This window comes from Dipodomys spectabilis, unplaced genomic scaffold (genome assembly GCF_019054845.1).
Source record: "Dipodomys spectabilis isolate Male_0828 unplaced genomic scaffold, ASM1905484v1 ptg000003l, whole genome shotgun sequence".
In the NCBI taxonomy this organism is placed as follows: Eukaryota; Metazoa; Chordata; class Mammalia; order Rodentia; family Heteromyidae; genus Dipodomys; species Dipodomys spectabilis.
Genome location: NW_024870680.1, coordinates 13,397,309 through 13,417,711, shown reverse-complemented (window position 1 = coordinate 13,417,711; position 20,403 = coordinate 13,397,309). Strand labels below are relative to the sequence as shown.

Genomic DNA, 20,403 nt, shown 5'->3' with positions numbered 1-20,403 from the left:
TATTTGAATAGACTGTGAATTTTCATTTTCATTTATGGACTCTGGCCACAAATTATGCAGTCAGTCTTGCTCCTCATCTTGCTTGAGTTCTGCCAATTGTTTCCAATCAACCCCTCCCAAGATCCTCCTCTCCTCAAGTTCCTACCCCTTCCTGCCAACTCGGTTTGCCTCTCACACTGTGCTGGTTCTTTTTGCTATAAAGCCCTCCCTGCACTGCCCTGGAGCTGACACTGCTTTATTCTTAGCCCTTCCCTTCAGATTTTTAGACTTCACTATTTAGGTTGAGAAAGAGGAAGAAGCATTGCTTAGAGAGTTTTATCCTTGGGTTTTTGCAGTTACCCTGCTGTTGATAGAAGGGAGAGCTTCTTATTCGTTTCTTTCTTCTTCTTTTTTTCTTTTGGTCTGTTGTGGGGCCCAAACTCTGGGCCTGAGCCCTGTCCCTCAGCTCAAGGCACAAGGCTCAAGGCTCAAGGCTAGCGCTCTACCACTTAAGACACAGTGCCACTTCTGGCTTTTTCTGCTTATGTGGTGCTGAGGAATCTAACCCAGGGCCTCGTGCATGCAAGGTAAGCACTCTACCACTGAGCCACCTTCCCAGCCTTCATTCTTTTCTTTAAAAAATTTTTAAATTAATTTTATTGTAAAGGTGCTGTAAAGAGGGGTTACAGTTACTCATTCTTTTCTTAACTGCTGAGTCTTAAATGACATATCCTAATTAGTGCATGAGAGACAAGAGTCCTGGGTTCACAATACCAATTTACCACTAAGAACACATGACTTTGGGCCGGTCATGTTCATTTCTTTTTTTTTTTTTTTAATAATTTTTATTTAATGTGCGTTACAGAAAACATATTCGCAAAGTGCAAAATATTACTGCCACAAGCAGTTCAGGTGGACATGACTGTCTAGATCCTCCATGTATATACATCAATCCCTTTCATGTTCATTTCTTGTTTATTTTGTTTTGTTTTTGCCAGTTCTGGGGCTTGAATTCAGGGTCTGGGCACTGTCCCTGGGCTTCTTTTGCTCAAGGCCAGCACTCTACCACTTGAACTACAGCACCACTTCCAGCCTTTTCTGTTTATATGATACCGAAAACTCAAACCTAAGGCTTCATACATGCTAGGCAAGTACTCTACCACTAAGCCACATTCCCAGCCCCAGGTCACGTTCATTTCTGAGTCCCTTTGCAGGCATTTATAAAACAGAGAGGATAATACCTGCTTTGCAAGGTCCCAGGGGGACTGGCCAGATGACATTTGTACAGGAAGTCCTTGGCAAATGTTAGTTCACTCTCGCCCCTGAAACCTGGAGGCTCAGAGAGGAATTAATTTGCCTAAAGTCACAGCAGCTCCTAAGCTGCCAGTTTAGGCTGCTCCTGAACGTCTGACCCCAGTTTAGATTGCTCCAGTCACCCCATTTTACATTTGAGGTGTTTCTTCTCTGGGGCCTGGGAATGCCAGGCCTGCCTGAGAGAGACCCCAGTCACAGATGCAGCCTAACCAAGGAAAGCAGCAACCACTCCTATGGACTCAGCCAGTTCTTTGTTCCAACTGTCCTCAAACTCAGTGAGAAGCATCATGATTTATTACTCCATTTTCTCTGCTCCCCCGGCCCTGAATCCCCTCAATGCAGCAGCCAAAACATAAATTATTTCATGTCTATACCATCACAAATATAGACTCCATTGTGGTTGACATTCCCTGCCAGGTACTGGCTCAGCTTCTAGTCTTCTTCCCCGACACTGGTTATTAAAAAACAAAAAAAACCCACCAAGAAATCGTGTGTGCGCGCACACGTGCGCACACCAGTTCTGGGGCTTGAACTCAGGGCCTGGGTGTTGTCTCTGAGCTTTATTTTGCTCAAGGGTAGTATCACTTGAGCCATAGCTCCACTTATGGCTTTTTGGTGGTTAATTAGAAATGAGTCACTAAGTCTCACAGACTTTCCTGTCCAGGTTGGCTTGGAGCCATGATTCTCAGATCTCATCCTCCTGATTAGCTAAGATTGCAGGACTGAGCCATGGTACCCTGGTTTTTTTGGTTACTTATATGTATGTGTATTGGTCCCAGGGCTTGAACTCAGGGCCTGGGCACTGTCCCTAAGCTTTGTTTTTATTTTTGCTCAAGGCTAGTGCTCTACCACTTGAGCCATAGCTCCATTCCTGGCTTCTTCTGGTAGTTACTTGGAGATAAGGTTTCACAGATTTTCCTGGTTGGGCTGGCTTCGAACCTTGATCCTTAGATCTTAGCCTCCTAAATTGCTAGGATTACAGGCATTAGTCACTGGTGCGTGGCTTTGTACTGGTTACTTTTAAACTAGGGTTTTGCTTTTTTGCTGGGGCATGGGCCTATCTTCCCATTATAGGTAGGTTGACAGGTATGTGTTGGCACACCCAATTTCTTCTGTTGAGATGTTGCTTTCTGGAGTTTACCTGGGCTGGCAGATGGAACTATGATCCTTCTGATTTCACCCTCCCATGGAGTTGAGATAATAGGGCCACAATACCATACCTGGCTTTTGGTTAAGATGAAGTTTTGGGGCTGGGAATGTGGCTTAGTGGTAGAGTCCTTGCCTAGCATGCATGAAGCCCTGGGTTCAATTCCTCAGTACCACATAAACAGAAAAAGCTGGAGTGGTGCTGTGGCTTATGTGGTAGAGTGGTAACCTTGAGCAAAAGAAGCCCAGGGACAGTGCCCTGGCCTTGAGTTCAAGCCCCAGAACTGGCAAAAAATTTTAAAAACAAACAAAAAAAATGGTCTCTTGGATTTTTCTGTTTGGGCTGACTTCAAAACTTGATCCTAAGCTCTCAGCCTCCTGAGTAGCTAGGATTACAGGTATGAGACAGGGCAGCCTGAAGACATATACTTTCTTTCTTTTCTCTTCTTTTTTTGGGGGGGGAGTCCGGTCATGGAGCCTGAACTCTTGGCGTAGGCACTGTCCCTCAGCTCTTCAGCTCAAGGCTAGCGCTCTACCACTTGAGCCACAGTGCCACTTCCCGCTTTTTTCTTTTTGCTTATGTGGTGCTGAGGAATCGAACCCAGGGCCTCAGGCATGCAAGGCAAGCGCTCTACCACTGAGCCACCTTCCCAGCCCTCTTCTTTTTTTCTTTCTTTTTTTTTTTTTTTGCCAGTCCTGGGGCTTGAACTCAGGGCCTGGGCACTGTCCCTGAGCTTTTTTTGCTCAAGGCCAACACTCTACCACTTGAACCACAGCACCACTTCTGTTTTTTTTCTGCTTATGTGGTACTAAGGAATTGAACCTTGGGCTTCATGCATGGTAGGCAAGCAGTCTACTACTAAGCCATATTCTAACCTGTCATACATTTTCTTGAATACAAGCAGCAGGCTGAGTTTTCCCCTATCTCTAAGAGGTCATATTTCCAGTTCTCCTAGGGTTTATACTGTGTCAGAGAAGACTAAGGTGGGTGTGGACTTAGGTCTGCATTTTCAGCACAGCATGCAGCAGTCAGTTTCTGAAGAACTGAACCTTAGTAATAGCTGTGGTGAGAATGGGTCCAGCTGTCTCTGCTGACCCCCTCCCCCAGTGAACTTTCTTCAATATCCTGTTTCAATGTCACACTGTGAAATCTGACTCTCAGCTATTTTCTCTGGCTTCACTAGTCCCTGGGCTTCCTTCAGACCCAGCATTGAGGTACAGGATTGTTTGAGTCCTCTGACAAGGAGTGGGTAGCTTTAATGGGGATGGAAGGGATGATCTGGTATAATTTCTTAGCATCTAGCAAGGAGCTAGACATAAAGGGACATTTGTGAATAAAGTAATAAATTTGGCTGATAAACAGGAGGGAGAAGTGCTTTCTTGTTTTTCTCTTTAGGTCTTTTTTCTTAACTTGTATAGCGGCTTGAATAATGTTCCACCAGTTTGTAATTCTAGCCCCTGGGATTTGTAAAGATGATCTTATTTGGAAAAAGGGCATTTGTCAATGCAATTAAATGAAGGATTCTAAGATGAAATCTGGATTATCTGGCTAGGCTCTAAAAGCCAGTATTAAAAGACTTTATAAGAGGAGGACTAAAAGACACAGGAAGAGGAGGAAAAAGGCTCTGTGAAAACAGAGGCTAAAGCTGGGTGCAGGTGGCTCAAGCATGTAATCCTAGCTACTCAGGAAGCTGAGATTTGAGGATCACGGTTCAAAGCCAGCCTGGGCAGGAAAGTGCTTGAGGCTCTTATCTCCAATAAACCACTGGAAAACCGGAAGTGGCGCTGTGACACTAGCGGTAGAGCGCTCTCCTTGAGCTAAAGAGCGCAAGCCCCACGAGTTCAAGCTCCACGACGGACAAAGAAAAAACAGAGGTTTTTTTTTTGTTTTTTTTTTGTGGTACTGAACTCAGGGCCTGGGCTCTGTCTTTGAGCCTCTCTGTGCTCAAGGCTAGCACTCTACCACCTGACTTCTGCAGTCATAAGTCAAGGAACGCTGGAAGCCACTACTAGTAGGAAAAGCAAAAGGTGTGTGTGTGTGTGTGTGTGTGTGTGTGTGTGTGTGTGTGTGTGTGTGTGTGTGTGTGTGTGTGTGTGTGTGATCTTGAGGCTTTAACTCAGGGCTTGGGCACTGTCCCTGAGATTTTTTTGTTTGAGCCTAGTGCTCTACTGCTTGAGTCACAGCTCCACTTGTAGCTTGTTGCTGGTTAATTGAAGAGTCTCATAGACTTTTCCTGCTTGAGCTGGCTTTGAACTTTGGTCCCCAGACCTCAGCCTCATAAGTAGCACGGATTACAGGCAGGAGCTACTGGTGTCCTATGGAAGTATTCTCTTGAAACCTTGGTCTCTGACTCCTGGCCTCCAGAGTATGAGAGAATAAATATCTGCTGGATTAGGCTGCTTTGGTCATGGTAATTTGATATGGCAGTCTCAGGAAACAAAGACATTTTAAACACAAAAAGGTGTTTTCTGCGAAATTCCACTAGATCCGCACCACATGAATTGAGCTAGATGGTGATTTGGGATTTCCCAACTACTGTCTGAACAAAAACACCTGACCTCACCTCCTGGGCTCCAGCCAGGAGGGGCCATTCAGAACCAGAACCCGAGACAGTGTGACAATTCACATGATCCAGCTATGAAATCAGATCCAACTTTTGGTGCTTTTCTGAAAGCTAGTATGCTTATGTGCTACTTAGGATTTTGTTCTTTTTGTCAGTCATGTGGCTTGAACTCAGGCCTGAGCTTTTGTGATAAAAGTTAGCTCTTTGCCCTCTACCACTTGAGCCACAGCACTACTTCCCGTTTTCTCATGGTTAATTGGAAGTAAGGGTGTCATGGATTTTCAGATCTCAGCCTTTTTAGTAGCTAGGATTACAGGTGTGAGCCACCAGTGCCTGGCTATATATAATTTTTTTGGGAGGGGGAGTGGGTCAGTTGTGGGGCTCAGGGACAGTGCCCAGGCACTGAATTCAAGCCCCAGGACCAGCAAAAAAAAAAAAAAAAAAATAGCACTTTTTTTGGTGTGATGTCCCTCAGCTCTTCAGCTCTAGGCTACCACTTGAGCCACAGCACCACTTCCAGTTTTCTGGTGATTAATTGGAGATAAGAGTCTCATGACTTTCCTGCCTCAGAGTCTGGCTTTGAACTGCCATCCTCAGATCTCAGCCTCCTGAGTAGCTAGGCTTTTTTTTCCCTTGGTCGTGGGGCCTAAACTCTGGGCCTGGGTGCTGTCCCTCAACTCTTCAGCTCAAGGCTAGTGCTCTACCACTTGAGCCACAGCACCACTTCTGGCTTTTTCTGCTTATGTGGTGCTGAGGAATTGAACCCAGCACCTCATGTATATAAGGCAACCACTCTACCACTGAGCCACCTTCCTGCCCTAATTCACTTCCTTCCTTCCTTTCTTTCTTCCTTTCTTTTTCCTTTCTCTTTCTTTCTTTCTTTCTGTTAGGGATTGAATAAAGGCTTTATGAATGCTAAGCATCCACATGACCAGTGAACTATACCCTCAGCCCACTAAAAATGTTTCTAATCCATCGATTTTGCATATCTGTTGATTCACTTAATTCCCACAGTAATGCTATTACTATTTTACAGATGGGGAAACTAAAGCTGAGGGTGGGGAGCTAATTTGTGCAGAGACACAGAGCCAAAGGAGGCAGAGTAGGTAGATTACAGAAATGCCTGAGTCCTGCTGTGTCTGACTCTGAAAGCTGTGTTCTGTTAAATCAGTTTTGGTGGTGGAGAATTCTCTTTCTCTCTCTCTCTCTCTCTCTCTCTCTCTCTCTCTCTCTCGGTGTCTCCCACAGATCAATATCCTTCAAAATGACTCAGAGTTAGTGCTACTTACAAAAGCAACTGCTTGGAAGGGGAGCTGTGGCTCAATTTGTAGCGCAGCAGCCTCGAGTGGAAAAAGCCAAGTGAGAGAGCAAGGCCCTGAGTACTGACTGGCACAAGAAATAAAAGCAACTGTTATCAATCCTATTATTATGATCAAAGAAGTCTTTCATGAAGACAATTTTTTAAAAAATTTTCTTCAGTCAGGCAGTGGGGATATGGTGATGAATCAGATCAGGTCATTTTGCTTGAGGAATTCCGTTTATATGCGTGTGCTTGAGAGAAAGAGAAGGTAAGGGGGAGAGGAGAGGAAGAGAGAGAGAGAGAGAGAGAGAGAGAGAGAGAGAGAGAGAGCGAGAGAGAGAGAGAGAGAGAGAGAGAGAGAGAGAGAGAGAGAGATCTCAGCCCGAGATTGATGGGGCAAGCAAGCATTAGTCTGGAGGAGAGACTGGAAAGGCTTTCTAGTGTAAGCAACCCACCCACAGCGATGACGCCCTCGCGGGCGCCGGCACACCTGGCGCGCAGTATTCAGGGAGGACTTGAGGGCTGGAGGTGGCAGAGCGGACCTGACCGTCCGACGGGTCCTCGGGTCTCAGTGCATCCTGTGTGGTGCTCTCTGCTGAGCCACAGAACATTCCTTTTTAGTGCTCGTTTCGTTGAGGAGACCAGTTCGGGGGGGGGGGGGGGAGGAGGGGGAACTCCTCCCGGAGCTAGCAAGGGAAGACTATACCAATCCAGACCCAGTGGGTGCCAAGGGGGTCCCCGCCCTGCCCCGGAGGCCTGTTACCAAGGCAACTAGGTTAGGGCGGAAGTGGCTCTGAAGACTAATTCTCACGAATCAGGTGACTCTCCAGCTTTCTGCACGTGACACGAGAGCCTAGGCGCGCTCTCAGTCTAATCAAGACTCCACCTCTCCTCCTATCACTGACAATTGACAGTGATCTCGAGCAATAGCCATTGCGACTCCATCATAAGACCCCGCCCCTTCATTGAGGAAGAACCAATCAGGCTGGAACAAAAAGAAGCAACGCCCCAGGTTTCACCCCGGCTTGACAGACGCAATTGAGGCCAGCCTCCAGTCCCTCCGCCTCCATCCCATTCCGGGTGGCGATGGACTGACCTACTACCCAATAGTATGTCCCTTGGCTGCTCCTGGGTCCCGCCCCTATATGAGAGGAGCCAATGAGTGAGCTAATTCTCAGCCGGGTGGAGGGGGGTTGCACTGCGGTAATATGGCTCTTCCTTAGCCAGCGGCGGCGGCCAGCGCGGGGACCGAGCGGTCGTGCCTCTCGGGCGGGGAGTTTCTAGGCTGTGGGGGCTTGGCGGGTCGTGGCTCGGAAGCGGAGGCGAATGCCAGAGGAGGGTCCGCCCCGCCGCTCGGCGGCTCCCGGGTCGAGATGAGCGCCTCAGCGTCGGTCGGGGGCCCGGTCCCGCTGCCGCCCCCGGGCCCGGCCACCGCTCTGCCGCCGGGTTCTGCCGCGCGGGCCCTGCATGTGGAGCTGCCGTCTCAGCAGGTAAGCCCGCCGGCGCGCGGCGCTCGGCGGGGACCGCGGAGGCCCCGCGTGGGGACCCGGTGGCGTGGGCTGACCCCCATCCCCCCGGGCCAGTCGGGAGACGCCGAGAGGTGGCCGGGAGAGCTCGCTGCGCCGCCGAGGGCTGTCAGGGGAGCCGACGAGGGGAGGGGTCCCGCGAGGGTCGAATCTCTGGGAGACCCCGTTATCGAGATGGGCTGGTGAGACGCCCGCATAGAGGAACTCCCCCAGGGCCCGCCTCTCGCCCGCAGGCAGCCGGGGATCCCCGTGAGGGGACCTGCCCCTCTTTCCTCCAGGGAAGGCACCCGAGGAGTCCCTGTGACCCTCGAGACCAGCCCGAGCGCGGCTTTCCCGTTCTCTCCCCTTCCGCCGGCTGCGGAAGCCGGGAAGAGTTGGGGTTTCCAGCCCTTGCTTCTTGAGCTACTTCCCTCAGCCCTTGTAGAGAAATTTATCTGGGTTTTGGGGGTTCCTGTCTAATCCGCTGATCCCAGGTTCGCATTTTAGTAATGAGAACACTCTTCGCCTTCATTCCTTTGGGTCAGTATCTGGGAAGAGGATTTTTATCTATTCGTGTCGTTCCCATCCTTCAAGCAAGGGCTTTGAGGGCATCTGGGATCCACCCTGTCGGGAGATAAGGAGGGAACCCAGAGCTTGGAGAGCTGAAATATCCGATTATCTCTCTGTAGACTACTCATTCCCCCTCATCCATTGCTTCCTGTTGGCTCCTCGGGGCAGACTTTGCAGGAATGCTAGCATTAGAGTTGAAGTACCCGGCAAACTGTCACTCTTTGGGAACTTTCCGTGCTGGATTTGTACGAAGTGTCCAATGGCCATTAGTGCCCAGTTCCCCGGGATGGTTGTTTTTATTATCCTTGTTTTGTAATGGAAGAAACCGAAGCTTATTCGTTTGTGGAGGGCTGGTTTCAGAATGGAGCAGTCTGACTCCGTAGCTGTTTCACTCTGTTGTTTGCTTGGGAACTTGAGCAATCTTCTCTCCATTACCTCCACACTGGACAGAGCAAGTTCCTTCTTCATATCCTGCCTGGAACTTTCCATCCTACCAGAGAGACTTAGAAAGGTTTCCTAAAGAAATCTCAGAGAGAGGAACGAAGGCATGGGCAGTGGGGTGGATTCCCATGTGTCAAAAGTGTGTGTGTGTGTGTGTGTGTGTGTGTGTGTGTGTGTGTGTGTGTGTGTGTGGCGGGGGGGGGGGGGACGCTAAGGGAAAAAGAAAAGTTGGAGCTAATAGCCACCACAGTGGTGGCTGTGGATAGGCAGAGGGATTTGCAGATGGCAGGCTTTTGGTGGTGCAATAGGATTTAAGGGTAGGCTAAAGTGTGCTCTGGTTTTGTGTTGCGGCAGGAAGTTGGTGGCGAACATTAGGAGTTCCAGGGCAGTGAAGTTTGAATTGTGCTGTGAGGTTGTAAGGAGGGCATGAGCATGGCCAGGCAGCCTAGTGTGGATGGAGCGTTCATGTGAATTATGCTCCTGTGGGAGGACGAATGTGAGGGGATGGATAGTGGGAGGGGAAGGGGTAGTGGGCATTGTTGAAAGCAGCCTGGAGAAGGGAGCTTTGAGAACACATGGGATTTAGGAAAGAGAAAGAAAGCATCATTTACTTCATAGAGCCAGTTTGCTGATAACAGTTCACAGTTTAACCCCTGGAGAAGTAATGCACATAAAGTGTCCGTGGAATGAATTCAAGTGCATCTGTCAGTGTCTGCCAAATTTTTATATTGGTGCTAAGGGACATACAGTGGCTTCAGTGGACAGCTGAAAGCTCTATGGGCACTGAGGAGGACGCTATTTGCAGCTTTCTGAGGGTGTCATCTTTCTGGAATTATTGGAAGGCAGCCTATATAACAAAACCTATTGATTTTTGCAGTTGATAATTAGCTTTCTGGATCAAAATATTCAGCTTTTGGGGATATAAATGTGTAGTATTTTAAACAATAAGCATTTCTGTGGTTGGATTATCTGTCTAAAGCACAGATGATTAGTGTACAGCTTGATGAATTGTCACAAAGTGAATGATTATATAACTACTGTCTAGATTAAGAAATGCAAAATCATGAACATTCCAGAAGTTCTCTTTGTGTACTTTCTTTCTACTTTTCTTCTTCCTCCCAAATAACCATTTTTTGATTTCTGACACAAGAGATCAGTTTTGCCTGTGTTTGTATTTTATATAGGTGGAATTATGCTAAATAATACTCTTCAGTTTGTCTTTTTTTAACTTTAGTGTTGTTTGCGAGAATCAAGTGTGTGCACACTTTTTTTTTTTTGGTCCGGTCATGGGGCCTGAACTCTGGGCCTGGGCACTGTCCCTCAGCTCTTCAGTTCAAGGTTAGCGCTCTACCACTTGAGCCACAGCGCCACTTCCGGCTTTTTTCTTTTTGCTTATGTGGTGCTGAGGAATGGAACCCAGGGCCACAGGCGTGCAAGGCAAGCACTCTACCATTGAGCCACCTTCCCAGCCCTGTGCACACTTGTACATATAAAGCTTTTCATATTTAGCCTTAAATTGTTGTTTGCCTGTATTTTGCAAAATTTCAAATGTTTAGGTAATTCCAAAAGCCCATCATTAGCTTTCATTCTTGGTGATATTAAACAGGCTTGTGCTTGCTAGGCTGTACCAACAGCTCTGCTTTTCAATGGCTAATTTTGAGACTAGGCCTTTTTGTTTGTTTTTGTGTAGGTACTGGGACTTGAACTCAGGGCCTGGGCACTGTCTCTTAGCTTTTTCTGCTCAGGGCTAGCACTCTACCATTTGAACCACAGCTCTACTTCTGGCTTTTTGGTGGTTAATTGGAGATAAGAGTCTCACAAGGGACTGGTAATATGGCTTAGTGGTAAAGTGCTTGCCTAGCATGCATGAAGCCCTGGATTTAATTCCTCAGTACCACATAAACGGAAAAATCCAGAAGTGGTGCTGTAGCTCCAGTGGTAGAGTGCTAGCTTTGAGCCCCAGAACTGGCCAAAAAAAAGGTGTCTCACAAACTTTTCTGTACAGGTTGGCGTCAAACCATGATCCTCAGTTCTCAGCTTCCTGAGTAGCCAGAATTAGAGGCATGAGCCACCACCAGTACAGGTGTCTAGCAAGATATATGGTCTTTCTTTCCACCCAACTGGCATCTGAGCATTGATCTGCCCAAGTAAGCTTCTGGTTGTTGCTGGGATCATAAGTGTGATTCAGCTTTTCCTCTGGGGAGGTGGAATCCTTTTAACTTTTCTGCTACCTGGCCTGGTTTTGCACCTCTATCGTCCAAATCTTAGTTTCATGTGTAAGTTGAGGAGACTTAGGATCTTTTCTGCCTGGGCTCACCCTGAACTTCAGTCCCAGAACTGTCAGCCTCTCAAGAAGCTAAGGTTACAAAGCATTAGCCATTACTGCCCAGCAGCTAGCTTGCTTGCTCTTTCTTTCCCTCCTTCCCTCCCTCCCTCCCTCCCTCCTTCCCTCCCTTCCTCCCTTCCTCCATTCCTTCCTTCCTTCCTGGATTTTTTTTTTTTTTTTGGTAGTGGGGCTTGAACTCTGGGCCTGGGTGCTGTCCCTCAGTTCTTCAGTTCAAGGCTAGCACTCTACCACTTGAGCCACAGAGCCACTTGTGGCCTTTTTTGCTTATGTGGTATTGAGGAATCGAACTCAGGGCCTCATACATGTAAGGCAAACACTCTACCACTGAGCCACCTTCCCAGCCCTTAGCAGCTTTCTTTTGAATATCACTTTAAAAATTAAGCATGTCTGCCATTCATTTCATTGTAGTTATAAGGTGTTGATATTTCTAAACAAACAAACCTTATTATTGATTTAGGATTGCTGTGATAAAAGTGGAAATCATTGGTTCTCAGCCTACTCGAGACTGGATTTCTCAGCCAGCAGTATTATTTCTCTGTATTATTGACATTTAGGAGCTGAGCAGAGGATGTCAGTCACATTTGTGGATGCTCCCAAGATTTCAGCAGCACCTTCAAAGTTCTGACAATAAGTATGATTTCAAGCTGGGCATCAGTAGCTTACTCTTGTAATCCTAGCTACTCAGGAAACTGAGACTTGAGAATCATGGTTCAAACTCAACCTGTACAGGAAAGTCTGTGAGACTCTCTTTTTTTTTTTGGTCCGGTGGTGGGGCTTGAACTCTGGGCCTGGGCGCTGTCCCTCAGCTCTTCAGCTCAAGGCTAGCGCTCTACCCCTTCAGCCACAGCGCCACTTCCGGATTTTTTCTTTTTGCTTATGTGGTGCTGAGGAATCGAACCCAGGGCCTCATGCATGCAAAGCAAGCGCTCTACCAGTGAGCCACCTTCCCAGCCCCATTGAGTTTTTTAAAATGCTATTTTCCTATGTTGTTGTAGTGTATTTCAAAATTATTCACCCTGTGCCTTTTTTGTTTGTCCCTTCTCTGAAGCAGTTTCTTCTGCATTTAGCTAAAGTACTTTTTAAAATTTTTTTTATTTTGGTACTGGTACTGGTGTTTGAACTCACTGCCTGGACACTTGTCTCTTGGCATTTTAGCTCAAGGCTGATGTTCTACCACTTGAGACACAGCTTCACTTCTGGCTTTTTGATGCTTAATTGGAGATAAGAGTCTCATTGACGGGGCTGGGAAGGTGGCTCAGTGGTAGAACGCTTGCCTTGCATGCATGAGGCCCTGGGTTCGATTCCAGCACCACATAAGCAGAAAAAAAAGCCGGAAGTGGCGCTGTGGCTCAAGTGGTAGAGTGCTAGCCTTAAGGTGAAGAGCTGAGGGACAGTGTCCAGGCCCAGAGTTCAGGCCCCACAACCGGACCAAAAACAAAACAAAACAAAACAGGCCCAGAGTTCAGGCCCCACCACCGGACCAAAAACAAAACAAAACAAGAGTCTCACTGACTTTATTGCTCCGGCTGGGCTTTGAACTTTGATCCCTAGCTCTCAGTCTCCCGAATAGTTAGGATTAAAGGATTAAATGTGAGCCCTGAGTGCCTAGTGTAGTTTGAAGATGATGTTTGCTCTTTAATTTTTAGTTGCAGTTCATTATTCATTGTGCATCAGTATAGGCTCATCTGAAGAATAAGGTTCTTTATATTCATACCCTTAGCTTTTCGAATCCTGAGATCTTTGTGTTTTGTGGTTGAAGACATTTAATATGCTCTTGTCCTTAAAAACCTCCATTGAGAGAATTTCTTTCTTCTCCAAAGGCTTTAAGCCTTTGTATAGTATAAACCAGCCACACTCTTAGTAACTCAGAATGTAGGAAGTTTTTTTTGTTTTTCGGTCGGTCGTGGGGCTTGAACTCTGGGCTTGGGTGCTGTCCTTGTTCTTCAGCTCAAGGCAAGCGCTCTACTGCTTGAGCCACAGTGTCACTTCTGGTTTTCTAGTGGTTTATTGGAGATAAGAGTCTCCCAGGGGCTGGGAAGGTGGCTCAGTGGTAAAGTGCTTGCCTTGTATGCTTGAGGCCCTGGGTTCCATTCCTCAGCACCACATAAGTAGAAAAGGCTGGAAGTGGTGCTGTGGCTCAAGTGGTAGAGTGCTAGCCTTGAGCTGAAGAGCTGAGGGATAGTACCCAGGCCCAGAGTTCAGGCCCCACGACTGACACCCCCCCCCCCCCCCCAAAAAAAAAGTCTTCCAGACTTTCCTGCCTGGTCTGGCTTTGAACCGTGATCCTCAGATCTCAGCCTCCTGAGTAGCCAGGATTACAGCCATGAGCTACTGGCACCGGGCTTGTAGGAAGTTTTTTTTTCTTTTTTGGTCTGGTCGTGGGGCCTGAACTCTGGGCCTGGGCGCTGTCCCTCAGCTCTTCAGCTCAAGGCTAGCACTCTACCACTTGAGCCACAGCGCCACTTCTGGCTTTTTTCTTTTTGCATATGTGGTGCTGAGGAATCGAACCCAGGGCCTCAGGCATGCAAGGCAAGTGCTCTACCACTGAGCCACCTTCCCGGCCCGTTGTAGGAAGTTTTTTAATGGTGCATAGTGACCCTTTAACAAAGTCACACATTACTTAAGAATTTAGAGCAAGTTTCAGACTTTTCATAGAAAATGTATACATGAGCCCATAGTTTTGCATGTGGGTTTTATTATTTTTCATTTTCAATTAATTTATTAATTATTTTTGAGAGATTGAATCTGAAGTCTTTATTATGAGTCTTTTTTTACGGTGACGGTGCATGAACTCATGTCCCAAAGAACTCTTAGCCTAGAATGGAGTTAATACAAAGCTTATAAAGGCAAAAATCACATTATTGGTATGAGGAACTAAACCTATCAAAAGCAAGATAGGGGAGCAATCAGGGGTTTAGGACAAGAATTCCCTGGAGCAAGACTTTATATATAATTTTTTAATATAATTTATATAATTTTTTTACTATAATTTTCTCCTTGAAATCTTTTTTTTTTTTGTTGGTGATGGGGCTTGAACTCTGGGCCTGGGCACTGTCCCTTAGCTCTTCAGCTCAAGGCTAGAGTTCTACCACTTGAGCCACAGTGCCACTTCTGTTTTTTTGGTGGTTTATTAGACTTTTCCTGCCCGGGCTGGCTTTGAACTGTGATTCGCAGATCTTAGCCTCCTGAATAGATAGCTAGAATTATAGGTGTGAACCATTGGAGCCTGGTGAGCTCATGGTTTTAAAATCTGAGTAAAAAAATTTTTTTTTTATTGTCAAGGTAATGTATATAGATGGTTACAGTTACATAAATAAGGTAATAAGTATGTTTCTCAGCAAGCATTATCCCTTCCCTCATTTTCTCCTACTTTAAATCCCTTCACCCCCCCCCCTCCCTTTTTTTTTTTTTTTTTTGGGTCCGGTCGTGGGGCCTGAACTCTGGGCCTGAGCGCTGTCCCTCAGCTCTTTAGCTCAAGGCTAGCGCTCTACCACTTGAGCCACAGCACCACTTCCGGCTTTTTTCTTTTTTCTTATGTGGTGCTGAGGAATCAAACCCAGGGCCTCAGGCATGCAAGGCAAGTGCTCTACCACTGAGCCACCTTCCCGGCCCCCCTCCCCCCCATATTTTTTGTATTTATATTTGTCTGTCTTAAGGGTCTGGGTGTTGTCCCTGGAGGCTTTTCATTCAAGGCTAGCACCTTTTGAGCTATATAGTGCCACTTCCCATTTTCTAGTGAGTAATTGGAGATAAGAGTCTCAGGGACTTTTTCCTGTACAGGGTTGCTTTGAACCATGATCAGATCTCAGATCTCAGCCTCCTGACTATCTAGGATTATAGATATGAGCCACCAGTGCCCAGCTCTACTTTCTGTTCCTATAGATTTGACTGGTCTTGGTTCCTCAAAAGAGTAGAATTTTATGCTTTGTTAGTATAATGTTATCAAGGATCACCATGTTGTAGCTGTGTCAGAATTTCATCTCATTTAAGGCTGAATAGTATTCCATTGTTTGTACAGACTACATTTAAAAATTCAATATGTCTATTCAGAATTTTTTTTTTATGGTGCCAGTCCTAGGGCTTGAACTCAGGGCTTGGATGCTGTCCCTGAGCTTCTTTTGCTCAAGGCTAGATCTCTAGCAATTGAGCCACAGAAAAAAGCCACTTCTGGCCATTTCTGAGTAGTTTATTGGAGTTAAGAGTCTCATGGACTTCTGCCCCGGCTGGCTTCAAACTGTTCTTCAGATCTCAGCCTTCTGAGTAGCTAGGATTACAGGCATAAGCCATTAGTACCCAGCTAGAGATCCTTTTTTTTTGAGGGGGTGGGTAATACTGAGGCTTGAGCTTGGGGCTTAGGTGCTGTCCCTTAGCTTTTCCACTCAAGGCTGATACTCTACCACTTAGTCATAACTCCACTTCCAGTTTTTTGGTGGTTAATTGGGGATAAGAGTCTCAAGTACTTTCCTGTCTGGGCTGATTTCAAACTGTGATCTTCAGATCTCAGCTCTCTGAGTGGCTAGGATTACAGTGAGCCACTGGTTCCCATCAATCCTTTTTAGTTTTTACCTGATGGATGTTTCTAGGCCAGACTACTGGCATAGTGGTCCTGTCTTTTTAGTGTTGTAGTAGGATGCATGTATATTGAATTAGTCTAATTTTATTTTTTCTCTCTCTCATAATTGGATGAAGTATATGGGCTGTAGAGAGCAAGACCTTAGAAATAAAGTACAATTTTCATCATTTCCAATGTATACATAGATAGCATGACTTTTCATCATTCATTTTAATTTCTGTCATCACCAGCTAAAGTGGGGGTATAATAGTAAAAACTTTTCTTCTCAGCATAACTTTTGGTACCAGATGTGGAGGATTTTCCACACACATGAAGAAGTTCTCCACTGGATCATACATGGTTGCCTAGAAGTCATTCCAATTCTGACACTTATCACCAGTTAGCATCCTATTAAATAGGTAAAGACTCTCTCCCCACTTGACATGCTAGTTTCAAGTCTGAACTTCCAGAACTGGCCAATGGCTGTAAATTTTGGGTTCCATGGTCATTTGCTACAGAGGCTTACAAGACTCAGGGAAGTATGTTACTTCAATTTCCTGATTTTTTTTTTTTTTTTTCCTTACAGGATGTTGCAAAGGATATAGGTAGACAGCTAGAGGAACCGAATGGGGGAAGGGAGCCAAACTTTCATGCCCTCTGAGGATACCTCACTCTTCTTGGTTTCTGGGATTTTTCTTTCTGGAGGCTTCATTAGTAAGCAGTATTAATTTTTTACTTAGTCTCCAGCCCTTCTCCCCTTCTTGGTGGGAGTTGGGCTTAAAGTTCCAATCTTCTAATCATAATTTGGTTTTCCTGTTGATCCAAGAGCCTACAAAGAGTCACCTTTTTAGGACAGAAGTTCTCCAATTGCCCAGGAAACGCCATGGAGTTATGTGGGTTATGTCAGTAATCAGGGTCAAACACCAAATGTTAGAAGAAAAGCTTTTCCTAGCACCCCTATTGCTTAGGAATTTGTAAAGGTTTCAGGAGCTCTGTGCTAGGAATAGGGACTGAGACCAGAATTCATATTCCTTATTATAAATTACAGTACCACACATACCACATGGCGTATCTGCCAGGTCAGGTCCCTGTGCTGGAGGTTTCCTCCTCACACCTCACCTCTGCCTGTACTGCTCGCTGGAAGCCAGTCACTATTGATAGCCCATACTCTACCTCCTTGGGGACAGAGTATCTACATAAATTATTTGTAATTTTTCTGCATGAAGCTTTATATCAGTAACTACTTTACAGATGAGGAATCGAAAGTCTGGGTAACTTTTAAAAGACACTTTGACATCAACCCAAGGGCTTCAGTCTAGGCCTTCCATTCTCCTTTATGGTTATTACCTATCACTCACCTGATGAAAAGTGTTAAATTGCCTTCCACAGCCCCTGTACCTAGCACTGTGCCCATAATATAGAAGGAACTGATAGTATGATTTCTTTTCCAAATTTTCTTCACATATGGAGCTTCCCTTGAAGAACTTTTTTTTTTGTCACTCCTGGACCTGGGCCTGGGCCTTAAACTCAGCCTGGCCACTGTCCCTGAGCCTCTCTGCTCAAGGCTAGCACTCTACCACTTGAGCCTCAGTGCCCTTCTGTTTATGTGGTACTGAAGAGTTGAACCCAGGGCTTCCTGCCTGTTAAGCAAACACTCTAACTCTAAGCCACATTCCCAGCCTTCCCTTGCAGAACTTTATAGCTTAAAGAGAGAAGGGGAAACAGGACCCATTTGACAGAAGCAGATATAAAGATTAGTTTAATATATAATACTATATATATAAAACATATAATATTTTATGTTATATAATATTATGTATATCTAATTTCCCTTTACATGTTTGTACCTATTTAGAAACTTTACTTATTTATTTGTTTATTTATTGGTACCTTGTCTGGAGCTTGAACTTGGGTGCTGTCCCTAAAGCTTTTTTGCCCAAAACTAACTATCACTTGAACCATAGTTCCACTTCTGGATTTTTGGTGGTTAATTGGAGACAAGAATCTCACAGAGGGCTGGGAAGGTGGCTCAGTGGTAGAGCGCTTGCCTTGTACACATGAGGCCCTGGGTTCGATTTCTCAGCACCACATAAGCAAAAAGAAAAAAGCCGGAAGTGGCGCTGTGGCTCAAGTGGTAGAGCGCTAGCCTTGAGCTGAAGAGCTGAGGGACAGTGCCCAGGCCCAGAGTTCAGGCCCCACAACCGGACCCAAAAACAAAAAAAAAACAAAACAAAAAAGAATCTCACAAAGGGCTGGGAAGGTGGCTCAGTGGTAGAGTGCTTGCCTTGCACGCATGAGGCCCTGGGTTTGATTCCTCAGCACCACATAAGCAAAAAGAAAAAAGCCGGAAGTGGCGCTGTGGCTCAAGTGGTAGAGCGCTAGCCTTGAGCTGAAGAGCTGAGGGACAGCGCCCAGGCCCAGAGTTCAGGTCCCACGACTGGACTCAAAAAAAAAAAAAAAAATCTCACAGACTTTCCTGGCTAGGGTGGTTTTGAACTGTAATCCTCAGATCTCAGCTTCCTGAGTGGTAACTAGGATTACAGGTGTGAGCCACTGGTGGGTGTTCACCTAGAAAGATAATTGTTATTTTTGAATTTTATTTATTTTTATTGTTATAAAGGTGATGAACAGATGGGTTTCTGTTTCATAAGTCAGGTAATGAGTACATTTCTTTTTGGATAATGTCACCCCTTCTTTCGTTCTTCCAGTTTTCCCCTTCTGTCTGCACCTACAGTTGTATAGTTCATTTTCAGCATAGTTTCTACTCTGTTCCACTGCTTCATTTGTTCATTCTTTGTTCCTCCATTTCTGTGCCCTCTCTTGTTTCTATTTTCTGGAGTTCATTTTGATAAATATTATTTTAGATAATCAGAGGCACATAGGCATCGAGCTTTTGTGTTTCTCCCCTGAGTATAGAAACCTTATTTTTAAAATTTACTTTAATGTCCTTTCTTTCTTTCCTTCCTTCTTTCCTTCCTTCTTTCCTTCCTTCCTTCCTTCCTTCCTTCCTTCCTCCCTTCCTCTCTCCTTCTTTCCTCCCTCACTCTCTTATCTTGCCCTTTTCTTTTTCCTCTTTACCTCCCTCCTTCCCCCTCCTTTCCCTTCTCTTCCCTCCCTTTCCCTCCCCTCCCAAGTTCCCTTCCCTTTCCTCTTCCCTTCCGTCCCCTCCTCTCCCCTCTCCCTTCCCTATTCTGTCTCTTTTCCTCACCTGTGTTGGTAAGGCCTCTGAAGGTGGAGAAAAGGCTGTAGCTTCTAGGGAACGCATACACCATGCCACACAGTACCATACTATGTGCCATTATTCTTTCCTCACAAGGATTGATGAATCCTTTTGTGACTCAAAAAAAGTGCCATATGGGCTGGGAAGGTGGCTCAGTGGTAGAGCGCTTGCCTTGCATGCCTGAGGCCCTGGGTTCGATTCCTCAGCACCATATAACAAAGAAAAAAGCCGGAAGTGGCGCTGTGCCTCAAGTTGTAGAGTGCTAACCTTGAGCTGAAGAGCTGAGGGACAGTGCCCAGGCCCAGAGTTCACTACCGGACCCTCCCCTCCCCCCCCAAAAAAAGTGCCCTATATAGTTGTGGGTATGGAAAGTCAAATCATAGCAACTTTTGAGCTGCTTTGGAATAAAAACATGATGGAGCTTTGGAAATTTAAGACATCAGCATCCTAAAATCATTATTTTTTTTTTTTGGTTTGGGTTTTCCTTTTTAAACTGTATTTTTTGGGCTTTTTTTGTTTTTTGATACTGGGGATTGGACCCAGGATGTTGCACTTGCTAGGGAAGTGCTTTGCCACTGAGTTACATCCCAGTTCTAAAATCATTATTATTATTATTTTTGTCGGTTGTGGGGCTTGAACTCTGGCCTTGGGTGCTATCCCTTCGCTCTTCAGCTCAAGGCGAGCACTCTACTGCTTGAGCCACAGTGCCACTTCTGGTTTTCTAGTAGTTTATTGGAGATAAGAGTCTCACGGACTTTCCTGCCTGGGCTGGCTTTGAACCTCGATCCTCAGATCTCAGCCTCCTGAGTAGCTAGGATTACAGGCATGAGCCACCAGTGCCCGGCTTAAAATCATTATTTTTATATGACAAAATGCCATCAAGAATTCAAGTATGTGGTATTTTTGTCTGTTTATGCATTACCTGTAAAATGTTTTTTTTTCCCTTAGTGTTTGCTTAAAACTTTCTCCACAGAGTCACAATTCTGTTTTGTGGCAGAAAATTTAGAAGTGAAACTGACTGGAAATAGAGTAGGAGCAGAACTGAAACTAATAAGCTGGGCCAGAAGTATGTGGTAAAATGAAAAAGTTAGATTTTCATAGCTTCCAAATGGGTGTTTTTGATAAGCTGTGTATTTTTACTTGTCAGATATAGTACTGGGGTGGAGAACAAGAAATATTTGTCATTTTTAGTGTGGTGGAATATGTGTAGCTATTAAACTAAGGCATTTTAGAAAAATTAAAGGCAGACTTGTTTTCAGAGAGTGGTTGAAACATTTTAGATTAGATCCTTTAGGTTTAAACACTCCAGTAATACCTCACTTTATTAGAACTAAATGTATTCACATGCATTATGTTTTCACAGTTTTCTTCTTTAGGCTATAAAGGTAAAAGAACACAGAAGCAGAATTTAACATTGGATTTTTAAAACATTCGTGTATACTTTTTTTTTTTTGTTCAACATATA

General features: G+C 45.5%; 1 protein-coding gene across 2 annotated transcripts in view; it reads left to right on the top strand.

Moving 5' to 3' along the window:
* The first annotated feature begins 7,501 nt into the window (after positions 1–7,501).
* Uvrag (UV radiation resistance associated) overlaps positions 7,502–20,403 on the top strand; it is a 317,269-nt gene continuing 304,367 nt past the window's right edge. The window contains exon 1 of one of the 2 annotated variants that reach the window (XM_042689000.1): positions 7,502–7,793. In XM_042689000.1, the coding sequence (XP_042544934.1) occupies positions 7,677–7,793 (117 nt within the window). In that variant the 5' untranslated portion in view covers positions 7,502–7,676. The remainder of the gene's footprint in view (positions 7,794–20,403) is intronic. The other variant, XM_042689006.1, reaches the window with a different exon arrangement.